This window comes from Scomber japonicus, chromosome 4 (assembly GCF_027409825.1).
Source record: "Scomber japonicus isolate fScoJap1 chromosome 4, fScoJap1.pri, whole genome shotgun sequence".
Classification (NCBI taxonomy): Eukaryota; Metazoa; Chordata; class Actinopteri; order Scombriformes; family Scombridae; genus Scomber; species Scomber japonicus.
Window position 1 is genome coordinate 33751883 of NC_070581.1, and position 17313 is coordinate 33769195.

The 17313-nt window shown below is 41.2% G+C and overlaps 1 protein-coding gene across 2 annotated transcripts in view; it reads left to right on the plus strand.

The window, feature by feature from the left end:
* Nucleotides 1-16218, plus strand: part of slc35a2 (solute carrier family 35 member 2) — a 19888-nt gene extending 3670 nt beyond the window's left edge. The window contains exons 2-7 of one of the 2 annotated variants that reach the window (XM_053318223.1): nt 1725-1907; nt 3587-3738; nt 4736-4858; nt 5281-5870; nt 16045-16091; nt 16192-16218. In XM_053318223.1, coding sequence (XP_053174198.1) covers nt 1725-1907; nt 3587-3738; nt 4736-4858; nt 5281-5870; nt 16045-16072 — 1076 coding nt within the window. In that variant the 3' untranslated portion in view covers nt 16073-16091; nt 16192-16218. Of the gene's footprint in view, nt 1-1724; nt 1908-3586; nt 3739-4735; nt 4859-5280; nt 5871-7022; nt 7108-16044; nt 16092-16191 lie in introns of those variants that run through there. The other variant, XM_053318222.1, reaches the window with a different exon arrangement.
* The last annotated feature ends 1095 nt before the right edge of the window (nt 16219-17313 follow it).

Genomic DNA, 17313 nt, shown 5'->3' on the forward strand with positions numbered 1-17313 from the left:
AAGGAAGGAAAGGAGGGAGGAAGGTAGGAAGGAAAGGAGGGAAGAAGGAAGGAAAGGAGGAAGGAAGGGAAGGAGGGAGGAAGGGAAGGAAGGGAGGAAGAAGGAAGGAAAGGAAGGAGGGAGGAAGAAGGAAGGAAATGAGGGAGGAAGGAAGGGAGGAAGAAAGAAAGGAAGGACAGATGAAGGAAGGAAGAAAGGACAGAAGGAGGGAACATTTACCCTAACAGCTGAACTTAGATCTGAGGAAGGGAGGAAGGAAGGAAGGAAGGAAGGAAGGAAGGAAGGAAGGAAGGAAAGGAGGGAAGAAGGAAGGAAGGTAGGAAGGAAAGGAGGGAAGAAGGAAGGAAAGGAGGGAGGAAGGGAAGGAAGGGAGGAAGAAGGAAGGAGGGAGGAAGAAGGAAGGAAATGAGGGAGGAAGGAAGGAAGAAAGAAAGGAAGGAGGGAAGGAAGGAAGGAAAGGAGGGAAGAAGGAAGGAAAGGAGGAAGGAAGGGAAGCAAGGGAGGAAGAAGGAAGGAAAGGAAGGAGGTAGGAAGGAAGGAAGGTAGGAAGGAAAGGAGGGAAGAAGGAAGGAAAGGAGGGAGGAAGGGAAGGAAGGGAGGGAGGAAGAAGGAAGGAAATGAGGGAGGAAGGAAGGGAGGGAGGGAGGAAGGAAGGAAGAAAGAAAGGAAGGACAGATGAAGGAAGGAAGAAAGGACAGAAGGAGGGAACATTTACTCTAACAGCTAAACTTAGATCTGAGGAAGGAAGGAAGGAAGGAAGGACAAAGGAAGGTAGGAAGGAAAGGAGGGAAGAAGGAAGGAAAGGAGGAAGGAAGGGAAGCAAGGGAGGAAGAAGGAAGGAAAGGAAGGAGGGAGGAAGGAAGGAAGGTAGGAAGGAAAGGAGGGAGGAAGGGAAGGAAGGAAGGAAAGGAAGGAGGGAGGGAGGAAGGAAGGAAGAAAGAAAGAAAGGAAGGACAGATGAAGGAAGGAAGAAAGGACAGAAGGAGGGAACATTTACCCTAACAGCTGAACTTAGATCTGAGGAAGGAGGGAAGGAAGGAAGGACAAAGGAAGGTAGGAAGGAAAGGAGGGAAGAAGGAAGGAAAGGAGGAAGGAAAGGAGGAAGGAAGGGAAGCAAGGGAGGAAGAAGGAAGGAAAGGAAGGAGGGAGGAAGGAAGGAAGGAAAGGAGGGAAGAAGGAAGGAAAGGAGGGAGGGAGGAAGGAAGGAAAGGAGGAAGGAAGGGAAGCAAGGGAGGAAGAAGGAAGGAAAGGAAGGAGGGAGGGAGGAAGGAAGGAAGGTAGGAAGGAAAGGAGGGAAGAAGGAAGGAAAGGAGGGAGGGAGGAAGAAGGAAGGAAATGAGGGAGGAAGGAAGGGAGGGAGGGAGGAAGGAAGGAAGAAAGAAAGGAAGGACAGATGAAGGAAGGAAGAAAGGACAGAAGGAGGGAACATTTACCCTAACACCTGAACTTAGATCTGAGGAAGGAAGGAAGGAAGGAAGGACAGATGAAGGACAGATGAAGGAAGGAAGGAAGGGAGGAAGGGAGGAAGGGAGGTAGGAAGGACAGAGGAAGGACCCAGGAGGACAACAGGAAGGTTAAAGAGTGTGTATCTCCTGGTGCACGTTGTCTGTTTAAGGGTTAAACCAGAATTAACCTCAAAGACTAGTTTTCATCCTCCGGTCATCAGCTGTTTGATGTTAGTTAATGTTTTAAAGTGTATAAAGTTATATATTTATATTCCACAGCTAACAGGAAGTTGAAGTACATCAGTCTGGCCGTGCTCGTGGTCCAGAATGCGTCGCTCATCCTCAGCATCCGATACGTCCGCACGTTGCCAGGCGACCGCTTCTTCACCACGTCGGCCGTCGTCATGGCGGAGATCCTGAAGGTCGTCACGTGTCTGCTCATCATCCTGCTGCAGAAGAAGTGTGAGTCTCCGTCTCCGTCTGAGCGGGGGGGGGGGGGGGGGGGGGGTTAAAGTTTTATTATTCACTTTATATAAAAATGTATAAATCAGTAATAGACACACACATATACACACACATACACACACACATGTATACACACATAGTAACACACACAGTAACACACACATATATACATACACACATAGTAACACACACATACATACACACACAGTAACACACACACAGTAACACACACATATATACACACACACAGTAACACACACACAGTAACACACACATATATACACACACACAGTAACACACACACAGTAACACACACATATATACACACACACAGTAACACACATATACACACACATATATACACACACACACAGTAACACCACACACACACACACACACACACACATACACATATATACACACACAGTAACACACACACACAGATATACACACATAGTAACACATATATACACACACACACAGTAACACATATATACACACACACACACACACACACACACACACACAGTAACACACATACATACACACACACAGTAACACACACAGTAACACACACAGTAACACACACAGTAACACACACATACATATATACACACACAGTAACACACACACAGTAACACACACACACACAGTAACATATATTAGAGCTTAAGTCTGTCGGCATAGAAACATGAAGAAGAGAAGTGAACTACGACTCCCATGATGCATCTGTGTAACAACCGTCCAATCACAGAGCTCCACAAACATCAATGAAGCTAAACATTAAACTCAATTAAACGCCAGGTTTTTTTATGATCAATCCGGTTACCGTGGCGATGTCTGACTGGCTTCTTCTCCATAGCAACAGCAGCTGAGGATCATGGGTATTGTAGTTTTTAACCAAAATTATGATACAAGATGGGTTTTTTTCTAATTACATTTAAGTTTTCAGTTTTCCTTTCTTCCTCCCTTCCTCCCTCCCTCCTTTCCATCATTCCTCCCTCCCTCCTTTCCTCCCTTCCTTCCTTCTTCCTTCCTTCCTCCCTTCCTCCCTCCCTCCCTCCCTCTTTTCTTTCCTTCCATCCTTCCTCCCTCCCTCCTTTCCATCATTCCTCCCTCCCTTCCATCCTTTCCTTCCTTCTTCCTCCCTTCCTTCCTTCTTCCTCCCTCCTTCCCTTCCTTCTTCCTCCCTTCCTTCCTCCCTCCCTCCCTCCCTCCCTCCCTTCTTTCCTGCCTCCCTCCCTTCCTTCCTTCCTCCTTCCCTCCCTCCCTCCCTCCTTTCCTTCCTTTTTTCTCCCTCCTTTCCTTCCTCCCTACCTCCCTCCTTTCCTTCCTTCTTCCTTCCTTCTTCTCTCCCTCCTTTCCTTCCTTCCCTCCTTTCCTTCCTTCCTTCCTTCCTTCCTTCCTTCCTACCTTGACTCAAGGATGACAGGAGGGTTAATTAAAACTGAAACAGAATCAATGTAAAAGTTAGTTTTAATATCTTCTGTGTGTGTGTGTGTCTCTCTCTCTCTGTGTGTGTGTGTGTGTGTGTCTCTCTCTCTGTGTCTGTGTGTGTGTGTGTGTCTCTCTCTGTGTGTGTGTGTGTGTGTGTGTGTGTGTGTGTGTGTGTCTGTGTCTCTCTCTCTGTGTGTGTGTGTGTGTGTGTGTGTGTGTGTGTGTGTGTGTCTCTACAGTCAGTGTGAAGGAGACGGCTTCCTTCCTGCTTGACTCCATCGTGTTTCAGTATAAAGACACTCTGAAACTCGCCGTCCCGTCTCTCATCTACACGCTGCAGAACAACCTGCAGTACGTCGCCATCTCCAACCTGCCGGCCGCCACCTTCCAGGTAAGTCCCGCCTCCTCCTGACTCCTCCTGACTCCTCCTCACCTCCTCCTGACTCCTCACCTCCTCCTGACTCCTCACCTCCTCCTGACTCCTCACCTCCTCCTCACCTCCTCCTGACTCCTCACCTCCTCCTGACTCCTCACCTCCTCCTCACCTCTTCCTGACTCCTCACCTCCTCCTGACTCCTCACCTCCTCCAGACTCCTCACCTCCTCCTGACTCCTCACCTCCTCCTAACTCCTCACCTCCTCCTGACTCCACACCTCCTCCAGACTCCTCACCTCCTCCTGACTCCTCACCTCCTCCCAAGACTCCTCACCTCCTCCTGACTCCTCACCTCCTCCCAAGACTCCTCACCTCCTTTTTAACTCCTCACCTCCTCCCAAGACTCCTCACCTCCTTTTTAACTCCTCACCTCCTCCCAAGACTCCTCACCTCCTTTTTAACTCCTCACCTCCTCCCAAGACTCCTCACCTCCTTTTTAACTCCTCACCTCCTTTTTAACTCCTCACCTCCTCCCAAGACTTCTCACCTCCTTTTTAACTCCTCACCTCCTCCTGACTCCTGACTCCTGACCTCTTCCTGTGATTCTCCGAGCCTCCTCCACCTTTTAACCTTTGTGTCGTCCTCCCGGGTCAAATTGACCCCGTCTGGTTTGACTGTTCCTTCCTTCCTTCCTCTCTCCTTCCTTCCTTCCTTCCTTCCTTCCTTCCTTCCTTCCTTTTTCTTCTGTCCTCCTCCCTCCCTTCCTCCTTTCCTTACTTCCTTCCTTCCTCCTTTTCTTCCTTCTTCCTCCCTTCCTTCTTCCTTCCTTCCTTCCTTCCTTTTTCCTTTTCTTCCTTCTTCCTTCCTTCCTTCCTTCCTCCTTTTCTCCCTTCTTCCTCCCTTCCTTCTTCCTTCCTTCCTTCCTTTCTTCCTTCCTTCCTTCTTTCCTTCCTTCCTTCCTTCCTGTGAGTGATTGATTGATCCATTGATTGATTCCTCTCTCTCTCTCTCAGGTGACGTATCAGCTGAAGATCCTCACCACGGCTCTGTTCAGTGTGATGATGTTGAGGAAATCTCTGTCCAGAGTTCAGTGGATCTCTCTGCTGCTGCTATTCGGCGGCGTCGCCATCGTCCAGGTAAGCCCCGCCCCCTTCCAGCTCACCTGTCTATCATCTAAGCCCCACCCCCTTTCCAGCTCAACTGTCAATCATAGTTAGGTTAACTGTCTGTCTGCTTCATATCACCTGTCAATCATCTTCCATCTCACCTGTCAATCATCTAAGCCCCGCCCCTTCCAGCTCACCTGTCAATCACCTTCTTCTCACCTGTCAATCACCTTCATCTTCATCTCACCTGTCTGTCTCCTTCATCTCACCTGTCAAGCATCTAAGCCCCGCCCCTTCCAACTCACCTGTCAATCATCTTCATCTCACCTGTCAATCATCTAAGCCCCGCCCCTTCTAGCTCACCTGTCAATCATCTAAGCCCCGCCCCTTTCAGCTCACCTGTCTGTAATAGTTCAGGTCATTGATGTATTGATGTATTGATCTCCTCTCAGGTGCAGCAGGAAGGGAACAAGGAAGCGTCGGTTTCGGACAGCTCCTCCCAGAACTACACGGTTGGGCTGGTTGCCGTGGTGATCAGCTGCATGTCGTCGGGCTTCGCCGGCGTCTACTTCGAGAAGATCCTGAAGGGCAGCTCCGCGTCCGTGTGGCTCCGCAACGTGCAGCTGGGCCTGTTCGGCATGGCGCTCGGCATGCTGGGAATGTGGTGGAACGACGGCGCCGCCATCGCCGAGCACGGCTTCCTGTTCGGCTACACCGGCATGGTGTGGTGCGTCATCTTCAACCAGGCGTTCGGCGGCCTGCTGGTCGCCGTCGTCGTCAAGTACGCCGACAACATCCTGAAGGGCTTCGCCACGTCCTTCTCCATCATCGTCTCCACGGTGACGTCCATCTACCTGTTCGGTTTCCACGTCGACCTGATGTTCACGGCGGGGGCGGGGCTTGTGATCGGCGCCGTCTACATGTACAGCCTCCCCAAAGCGGCCGGCGGCTCCTCGTCGCCGGGCGCCTCCTCCTCCTCGGTTTCCTCGGCGACGGCGGCCGGGGCGGAGCGAGGCGCCGAGATGGAGGCGTTCCTTCCAAAGTCAGTGCTGGTGAAGTGACTCCTCCCCCCGCTCCTCCTCTTGCTCCTCTTCCTCTCTCACTTCCTGTCTGCTGTCAGTGGGGTTAAAACTATCGCTGAGGTTCATCTGCTGCTCGCTCTGCACCTCCTCCTGACTCCTGCTTCACTCGACCTCCTCCTGTGATTCTCTGAGCCTCCTCCTCATTTCCTTCTAAGGATCTCTTCTACACCTCCTCCCAAGACTCCTCACCTCCTCCCAAGACTCCTCACTTCCTTTTTAACTCCTCACCTCCTCCCAATACTCCTCACTTCCTTTTTAACTCCTCACCTCCTCCCAATACTCCTCACTTCCTTTTTAACTCCTCACCTCCTCCCAAGACTCCTCACCTCCTTTTTAACTCCTCACCTCCTCCAAAGACTCCTCACCTCCTCCCAAGACTCCTCACCTCCTTTTTAACTCCTCACCTCCTCCAAAGACTCCTCACCTCCTCCCAAGACTCCTCACCTCCTCCTAAACCTCCTCACATCTTCCTCACTTCCTCCTAAACCTCCTCACATCTTCCTCACCTCCTCCTTTCCCTCCTTTCCTCCTAATTTCCTCCTGCAGATCTTCTCCACACCTCCTGGACCTCCTCACCTCCTCCTCACTTATTCCTGAACAAACACCTCCTCCTAATTTCTCCTCCTGAGCTCCAAACTCAGAGACCTAAAGACTGACGGAGGAGGAGAAACAACAACAGGAGGAGGAGGAGGAGGAGGAGGAGGAGCAGCTTTATTTCACTCCTCCAACTCAAAACTCATCTCTGCTCTCCATCACAGCCTCTTGAACTATATATATATATATTAAAACAAAAGCACCTCCTCGCCTCCTGTTTCCTCCTCCTGTGATGAAGAGGAGGAGCAGGAGGAGTCGACCGCCTCCTCCAACCTGACGCTGACGCAGAGGAGAGCAGAGACCGACTCCTCACTTCTCCTGCTTTAACTCTTAACTGTCTGCTTCTGTTGGTTAAACTTCCTCTAAGGAGAAGCAGGAGGAGGAAGAGGAAGAGGAGGAGATGAAGGTTGACTCTTCCTCCCTCCTCCTCCTCTCTTCTCCTCCTCCTCTTTCCTCTCTCCTTCCTCTTTCTTCTCAAACACTAACATCTCTCCTCTCTCCTCCTCCTCTTGCCTCAGAGCTCAGGGAGGCGACGCGTCTCCTTCCTCTGCCGTCCACATCACAGACTAACAGCTCAAAGCACAACAAGAGGAAGAGGAGGAGGAAGAGGAAGAGGAGGAGGAAGAGGAGGAGAAGGAGGAGGGAGGAGGAGGAAGGAGCTCTCTCTCTCTGTGTTTCCTGTGTTTTATTTTTTTCGCCTTTTCTGCCTTAAAACTTTTTTCTTTACTTAAAAAAAAAAAATGAAATGAATGAAAAGAGAGAAAAAGCCTTTATAGCTGATTATAGATAATATATTGATTATTGATTATTGATTATTGCTCCTGCTGGAAATCAATTCAGATCAATACCAATCAATAATCTGCAGTCTCTGATCGGATCGGATGTTTTCACTGTGCAGCGTCGACGGGATCGAATGAAGCTTCATGACATCATCATCATCATCATCATCATCATCATCAATAAGGCAGCAAAGATTTACTGATCAGTTTTATTAGTTAATTGATTGATTGTTTTTTTTTTAAATCCGAAGCTCCTGAAATAAAAAAAGAAAAAGCAGAAAATATCCAAACTCTTTAGATTTTCAAAATAAAAGTATGAATATCAGATATAACATATTCACTGATGGCGTCCTGATGGAGGTGCCTCGTTAAAGATGGCTACCTGCTGCAGCCGCCTCGTTAAAGATGGCGTCCTGATGGAGCCGCCTCGTTAAAGATGGCTACCTGCTGCAGCCGCCTCGTTAAAGATGGCGTCCTGATGGAGCCGCCTCGTTAAAGATGGCTACCTGCTGCAGCCGCCTCGTTAAAGATGGCGTCCTGATGGAGCCGCCTCGTTAAAGATGGCTACCTGCTGCAGCCGCCTCGTTAAAGATGGCTACCTGCTGCAGCCGCCTCGTTAAAGATGGCGTCCTGATGGAGCCGCCTCGTTAAAGATGGCTACCTGCTGCAGCCGCCTCGTTAAAGATGGCGTCCTGATGGAGCCGCCTCGTTAAAGATGGCTACCTGCTGCAGCCGCCTCGTTAAAGATGGCTACCTGCTGCAGCCGCCTCGTTAAAGATGGCGTCCTGATGGAGCCGCCTCGTTAAAGATGGCGTCTCATTAGATTAATCTATGATTTAACTCTTTGCTGCTGATTATTACAAATTACAGCCGATCGCTCGTTCTCGGTCTTTTAACGTCTAAATATTTGCGATGTTTTTTCGGCGCTGCACAGTGAAAACATGTCTGAGGTCAAAGGTCGCGTCCCTGGGTTGAGGCGGGGGCGGGGGGTCGTTGTGTTCGGTGCCTTTTTTTCTTCTTCATCTGTACAGAAGCCATAAAACGATGATGACGATGACGAAGGTGTGTACAGTTAGCCGTGTACAGTCACAGAAACAAACACCATGACTAGTTTCTTTGTTCGGGGTTTTCGAGGGTCGACAAAAAAAAAAGAGAAAAAGTCTCTGGTCGGTCGCCATGACGACTGGAGTGGAGACGAAGGGTGGGGGGGGGAGTATGAATGTGCTCGTTGATTGGAGCACCTCCTTTTTTTATTGTAATTATTAAAGAATCATAATATTATTATAATGTCCTTCTCACCAAATGTGTCCTGATGGAGCCGCCTCGTTAAAGATGGCGTCCTGATGGAGCCGCCTCGTTAAAGATGGCGTCCTGCTGGTACCGCCTCGTTAAAGATGGCGTCCTGCTGCAGCCGCCTCGTTAAAGATGGCGTCCTGATGCAGCCGCCTCGTTAAAGATGGCGTCCTGTTGCAGCCGCCTCGTTAAAGATGGCGTCCTGATGGAGCCGCCTCGTTAAAGATGGCGTCCTGCTGCAGCTGCCTCGTTAAAGATGGCGTCCTGATGGAGCCGCCTCGTTAAAGATGGCGTCCTGCTGCAGCCGCCTCGTTAAAGATGGCGTCCTGATGGAGCCGCCTCGTTAAAGATGGCGTCCTGTTGGAGCCGCCTCGTTAAAGATGGCGTCCTGCTGCAGACGCCTCGTTAAAGATGGCGCCCTGCTGCAGCCGCCTCGTTAAAGATGGCGTCCTGATGGAGCCGCCTCGTTAAAGATGGCGTCCTGTTGGAGCCGCCTCGTTAAAGATGGCGTCCTGATGGAGCCGCCTCGTTAAAGATGGCGTCCTGATGGAGCCACCTCGTTAAAGATGGCGTCCTGTTGCAGCCGCCTCGTTAAAGATGGCGTCCTGATGGAGCCGCCTCGTTAAAGATGGCGTCCTGAATGTTTATATTATTTCTGTCGGAGCGAGGGAAGTTGTGTGTTTGTGGTTTTTTGGGTTTTTGTTCGTTACGCTGCTTCGTTGCTGTTTCACTTTGGGAGGAAAATATTTGGGGGGTTTTTTTGGGGGGGGGGGGGTTGGTCTCCTCATCGCTGCAGGAATCCAGCAATTAGTCTGTGGTCATTTAATTAATTTAAATCTGGTTTGTTAAAACTTAAAGCACATTATAAACTGATATGATAAAGACTTTATTTCCTATAATATTAATATTGGCTCCACATCAGAGCTGAAACTAACTATTAACCTGCACGTTTACTTTCTGAATTCATTTCTGTTTTTTTTTTTCTGTAAAATGACAGAAAATAATCTAAAAGTCCGTCATAAATACTCAAAAGTTTCATTTTTTTGTTTCTCAGACAATCAAAAAAACTCTTTTACCTTGTTTTTATTAATTAAACAAACCCTGAAATGATGATTATTATTATTATTATTATTATTATTATTATTATTATTATTATTATTATTATTATTATTATTATAGTCCTTAAACATTCAGAGCAGGTGGAGGACAAAAAAACTCAGTAGAACAACAAAGTAAAGAGAATAAAACATCAATAAATCCTAATTTTTATATTTTCTGTCAAACAAACAAACCCTAAAAATGATAGAAATGATTCTTATAAAATATAAACTTCAGCGTTTTGGATTTTTTGCTGTTTTGAACAAATAATGAGACAAAAACACCTTAGATTTCCATAAAGTTATTTATTATTTTAGTTTATATTGTGCTTAAATTGTTACTGAAGTCATTTATTAAACACCAGATTGTTCATTAATTATCATAAAAAGAAACTTGTTTACTGGAGATGAAATTTAAATATTTGATGCGATCATGACGACATTTACAATCAAAGGGAAACGACGACGAACTCTTACAAAATAAAATAAAATAAATAATTTTGACGTTTTAAGAATTAAAATCTCACTCTGGTTGAGACCTTAGAAGAAAATCAGTAATTATTAAAAACATTTTCTCCACAATAATAGTCAAAAGAAATCTGTGTTTTCAATGTTATCTGTAATATTTACCAAAATAAAAGACTTCCTGCTTGACCTTCCGTATGAAGCTGATCTCAGAGCGGAGTAAAGTCGTCTTTTAGCCGCCGTAGGGACGAGGAAGAGACAAAAAAAACTAAAAAAAACTAAACATTTTTCTCCCAAAGTGTAAAAAAAACTCTATAAAATGTATTTTTTCATTTAATTTTCATCTCAATCAAACTTAAAGACTCAAAGACGGTTTGTCAGAAATCTCAAAAATCAATCAAACTGTGAAAAGAGAACAAAAAACAACTAAATGTCTTTTTTCTTCTTTTTTTTTTGTGTTTTTTTTTTTGTAAAGAAGGAAAAAAAAAGCCCAGAAGTCGTGTTTGAAGTTTGAAGAACTCCAAAAAATATAAATTAATATAATATGTTTGTTTTTATTTAATGTTGTTTTTGGGGGGTTTTATTTTGAAAGGGTTTTTTTTTCATCTTTTTTTGTTTTCAGTCGTTGAGCGAAGAGGAAACTCAGCCGGTCGCTCCAGACCTTTGGTACGGAAGTCAAAAGAAGCCAAAGATGCTTTTTATTTTATTTTTATTTAATTTTAAATCCTTTTAATCTGAAGTTGTAAGTTAATTATCACCAACAGGAAGTGTCTCATTATTTAAAGGAGATAAAAATTGTTAGTTTTCTGGAGGTAATTACGGAAGTTACGAGCCGCCAATACGAATAAAATCAGATTATTATCCTCATGATACATTTATTTAATTAATAATGAGAAAATAAAAGCACTAATCTGTTATATCAGGATCAAACATCATCACATTTGACTCTTGCTGAAGATACTTTATTCTTTTTTCTTGTAAAAACTTTTTATATTTTAATTTTTACAAGAAAGAAAAAAAGTTTCTTTGCAGGATTTTGTCTCGAGAAAATAAAAGTTGTTCTTCTGTTTTAATGTTTAATGATAATTATCTCTACTTCCTCCAGAAACTGACTCATTTTTAATCTTCTTACCTTTTTAATAATGAGATAATTAACTCAGCATCATCAGATAACACTAAAGAATAAAATAAAATAAATTAAAAAGTACTTTTGGCCGCTTTGGGCTTCCATACTTAAACCAAATATTATAAAACTAATAAAAAGGGACGTTTAAGTTCAGCTCAGAATGAAATCTGATTTATTCTCTTTTTCTTTTTTGGTGTTTTTGATTCTTTCTTTTGTCAAAATTCAGAATATTTACATTAAAATAAATTAAATCCAGTTTAATAGTTTAATTTATAATAAACTGGATTCCTCTAGTTTATTTCCTCCTGAGCAGATTTCAGCTGGCGGTCTGGAGCGCCCCCTGCTGGCCGTAACTAATAAAAGCTTCCTGTTCGTTTCTCTGCAGACGAAACAAAGGATGCTTTTATTTTGTAGTTGTGGTTTTAGACTTCCTCTTCCTGTCTGGACTGTGTTAGTTTGCACTTGACTTGTACCGATGCCTCTGAACATGTAAATACTTCCTTTGGTAAAGTTTTATATAAACAGGAAATGATTCAAAGCACTCTGAGTTTGTCTTAATTTAAAGTTTCTGTTAAATATTAAATATTAAATATTAAAGGAGCAGTCAGATTTATAATAGTAGTACTTTATAGAGTAGTAGTACTAGTAGTAGTACTTTATAGAGTAGTAGTACTTTATAGAGTAGTAGTACTTTATAGAGTAGTAGTACTAGTAGTACTTTGTAGAGTAGTAGTACTTTATAGAGTAGTAGTAGTAGTAGTACTTTATGGAGTAGTAGTAGTAGTACTTTATGTAGTATTATTATTAGTAGTAGAAGGAGGACTGAGTCCTCGATCACTTCCTGTTAACATGATGAAGGATCTGATGCTCAGTACTAAAAGGAGGAATCATTAAACACTCTGACAGGAAGCTGGTGTTTTGCTGCTTTAGTGAAACTTTGTGAATTCGTCCTTTAGAGGAAAAATAAATCTCTGAGATTTCAGGATGAAGCTTAAAATAAAAAGTTGTAATTTATCTCAAAATATTCCAACTTTTTAATTTTAATCTTGAAATATCAGATTAATGTTTCTCTCGTTCTGTTTCTTCCAGTTGAAGCTTTAATGTTTTCACACAGAAGAAAAAACAACTGAAGTTGATCACAGGAAACAAAGACACACAAAGTGAAACATGGATTAAAATCATATAATAAACATTTCATCATAAAATTAACTGTTAAAACATCTAAACAACTATATAGAAGTTAAATATGACAGTAAAACATACAATAAAGTGTTTATTTTTCAGTCATTCATCCATAAAAATACATTTAAAAAAGCCAAAAGCATAAAAATAGCCCAATAATGAATGTATATATAATAAAAGCAGTAATATTATAGTAGTGTAAATTAAAACACATTAACTATGACTGAGTGTAGAAGCTGATTTAAACATTAAAGATGAAATAAATGAGTTTTTATGACGGATTCATTCACAGCTGCAACTAACACTCATTTATATTATTAATTAATCTGCTGATTAATCACCTAATTCATTTATTTGTTTTGTCTAATTAACCTCACAGCGAAATACCAAAATATATTCAGTCCGTTGTCATGGAAACAGACGAGACTCAGATTCTCAGTTTTTGAGAAACTGCAACAAGAAAATGTGTTTAAAAAAAAACTAAAATTATGATTTAATTATCAGAAAAAGCTGCTAATTAATAAACTATTGCAGCTCTGGTTCATTTCCACTGACTCTCCTGCTTCCTGTTTCCTCCTTCCTTTAGTTTAGAGCAGATTATAACTATTTAAAATATATTTATAGGCAAAGGAAAGTCGTGACAGTATATAATAATGTTATATAATAAATTAACTTTGCTTTCATCCAGTTTATAACAGCAGGTGGCGCTCTGCTGCCCTCATGTGGCTGAAAGGAGTATTACAACAACACCTTTTATTATCACCTGTTTCACAGATCAGAGGAAAGAATAAAAGATAACCTGGATTCTCTGAGCTGTGACACGAGAGAGGAAATAATTTAGATCAGAGGTAGTACTGGGATTTAAAAAAAGAAAAAAAATCACTCAGTTTCGCCCTCAGGGCTTCCGTAGACGGTCAAGAGCTTTAATGATGCAAATTATTATTTAATTATTGTTCAATCTACTTTACTGCAGCACAGTTTGAGTACTTTTAGGGGCCCCACCCCTAGGTTGGGAACCACTGGACTAAACTAGCTAACTGTATATAAAGTAGTGTAAACTAGCTAACTGTATATAAAGTAGTATAAACTAGCTAACTGTATATAAAGTAGTATAAACTAGCTAACTGTATATAAAGTAGTATAAACTAGCTAACTGTATATAAAGTAGTATAAACTAGCTAACTGTATATAAAGTAGTATAAACTAGCTAACTGTATATAAAGTAGTATAAACTAGCTAACTGTATATAAAGTAGTGTAAACTAGCTAACTGTATATAAAGTAGAGTAAACTAGCTAACTGTATATAAAGTAGTATAAACTAGCTAACTGTATATAAAGTAGTATAAACTAGCTAACTGTATATAAAGTAGTGTAAACTAGCTAACTGTATATAAAGTAGTGTAAACTAGCTAACTGTATATAAAGTAGTGTAAACTAGCTAACTGTATATAAAGTAGTGTAAACTAGCTAACTGTATATAAAGTAGTGTAAACTAGCTAACTGTATATAAAGTAGTAAACTAGCTAACTGTATATAAAGTAGTAGTAAACTAGCTAACTGTATATAAAGTAGTATAAACTAGCTAACTGTATATAAAGTAGTGTAAACTAGCTAACTGTATATAAAGTAGTATAAACTAGCTAACTGTATATAAAGTAGTATAAACTAGCTAACTGTATATAAAGTAGTATAAACTAGCTAACTGTATATAAAGTAGTGTAAACTAGCTAACTGTATATAAAGTAGTGTAAACTAGCTAACTGTATATAAAGTAGTGTAAACTAGCTAACTGTATATAAAGTAGTGTAAACTAGCTAACTGTATATAAAGTAGTGTAAACTAGCTAACTGTATATAAAGTAGTAAACTAGCTAACTGTATATAAAGTAGTATAAACTAGCTAACTGTATATAAAGTAGTATAAACTAGCTAACTGTATATAAAGTAGTGTAAACTAGCTAACTGTATATAAAGTAGTATAAACTAGCTAACTGTATATAAAGTAGTATAAACTAGCTAACTGTATTTAAAGTAGTATACACTAGCTAACTGTATATAAAGTAGTATAAACTAGCTAACTGTATATAAAGTAGTAAACTAGCTAACTGTATATAAAGTAGTGTAAACTAGCTAACTGTATATAAAGTAGTATAAACTAGCTAACTGTATATAAAGTAGTGTAAACTAGCTAACTGTATATAAAGTAGTAAACTAACTAACCGTATATAAAGTAGAGTAAACTAGCTAACTGTATATAAAGTAGTATAAACTAGCTAACTGTATATAAAGTAGTAGTAAACTAGCTAACTGTATATAAAGTAGTATAAACTAGCTAACTGTATATAAAGTAGTGTAAACTAGCTAACTGTATATAAAGTAGTATAAACTAGCTAACTGTATATAAAGTAGTATAAACTAGCTAACTGTATTTAAAGTAGTATACACTAGCTAACTGTATATAAAGTAGTATAAACTAGCTAACTGTATATAAAGTAGTAAACTAGCTAACTGTATATAAAGTAGTGTAAACTAGCTAACTGTATATAAAGTAGTATAAACTAGCTAACTGTATATAAAGTAGTGTAAACTAGCTAACTGTATATAAAGTAGTAAACTAGCTAACTGTATATAAAGTAGTGTAAACTAGCTAACTGTATATAAAGTAGCGTAAACTAGCTAACTGTATATAAAGTAGTGTAAACTAGCTAACTGTATATAAAGTAGTATAAACTAGCTAACTGTATATAAAGTAGTATAAACTAGCTAACTGTATATAAAGTAGTATAAACTAGCTAACTGTATATAAAGTAGTGTAAACTAGCTAACTGTATATAAAGTAGTATAAACTAGCTAACTGTATATAAAGTAGTGTAAACTAGCTAACTGTATATAAAGTAGTATAAACTAGCTAACTGTATATAAAGTAGTATAAACTAGCTAACTGTATATAAAGTAGTATAAACTAGCTAACTGTATATGAAGTAGTATAAACTAGCTAACTGTATATAAAGTAGTATAAACTAGCTAACTGTATATAAAGTAGTAAACTAGCTAACTGTATATAAAGTAGCGTAAACTAGCTAACTGTATATAAAGTAGTATAAACTAGCTAACTGTATATAAAGTAGTATAAACTAGCTAACTGTATATAAAGTAGTATAAACTAGCTAACTGTATATAAAGTAGTATAAACTAGCTAACTGTATATAAAGTAGTATAAACTAGCTAACTGTATATAAAGTAGTGTAAACTAGCTAACTGTATATAAAGTAGTATAAACTAGCTAACTGTATATAAAGTAGTGTAAACTAGCTAACTGTATATAAAGTAGTATAAACTAGCTAACTGTATATAAAGTAGTGTAAACTAGCTAACTGTATATAAAGTAGTGTAAACTAGCTAACTGTATATAAAGTAGTATAAACTAGCTAACTGTATATAAAGTAGTATAAACTAGCTAACTGTATATAAAGTAGTATAAACTAGCTAACTGTATAGTGCAGTCAGAGGAAGGAACAGCTGAGCATCATGGGAAGTGTAGTTGTTTCCTTGCAGTCTAACTTCTTCTTCTCCTCCTCTTCCTCTGTCTGTCCTCCAGGTGTGAAGGTAAAGAAAAAGGATCCTGAGAGGACGGATGACGACGGATGGACAGATATCGGTCGTTCTCCTTCCTGTTTCAGCACCACAGCGCCCCCTCTGGTCCGACCACAGTACTGCGACACTACGTTCTCCTTCCTCTCTCTCGGCACCACAGCGCCCCCTCTGGTCCGATCACAGTACTGCAACACTACCAGAAACACAGTTAAACACACACATCATCAAACAGCAGTGTGTTCACGTCAACGCTCATTCTGTTATTTAACGTTAAGGTGCTTCAGCCTCTAAGCTTTAAACTTTCACCACAGAGCCTTCATGCTTCAAGCCCAATTTCCACCGGGTCCGGCAGCGGTCACCGGAGCTGATCGGTAACACTATAATCAATGAGAGTGTTTCCACGGCAACGTCTCAGCAGCGTCTTTCTGCACCGCAGCGCTATCAATAGGTAGCATTTCTATTTTTGACTGAGCCGTTTCCAACTCACGACAAACTCAACAGAGCAGATTGCACCAGACAGGAAGTCAGACACTGAATCGGCATAATAAAACTTCCGTTTTTCAAAATAAAACAACCCGTGCAGCCTCCCGATCGTATTTCAGCAACAAACAGGAATAAACCAGATAAAGACTCCATCTAGCTACGTAGCTACCGACACATGACATCAGCACAAACATCTAAGAACATTACCAAATCAACCAAAATTGAGCAATTTAACAAAATCGGGCCGTTTAGTTGTGCTGCTACTACAGTAATTACAGTAGGCTAGCTACTACAGTAATTACAGTAGACTAGCTACTACAGTAATTACTGTAGACTAGCTACTACAGTAATTACGGTAGACTAGCTGCTACAGTAATTACAGTAGGCTAGCTACTACAGTAATTACAGTAGACTAGCTACTACAGTAATTACGGTAGACTAGCTGCTACAGTAATTACGGTAGACTAGCTACTACAGTAATTACGGTAGACTAGCTACTACAGTAATTACAGTAGGCTAGCTACTACAGTAATTACAGTAGGCTAGCTACTACAGTAATTACAGTAGGCTAGCTACTACAGTAATTACAGTAGACTAGCTACTACAGTAATTACGGTAGACTAGCTACTACAGTAATTACTGTAGACTAGCTACTACAGTAATTACGGTAGACTAGCTACTACAGTAATTACAGTAGACTAGCTACTACAGTAATTACGGTAGACTAGCTACTACAGTAATTACGGTAGACTAGCTACTACAGTAATTACGGTAGACTAGCTACTACAGT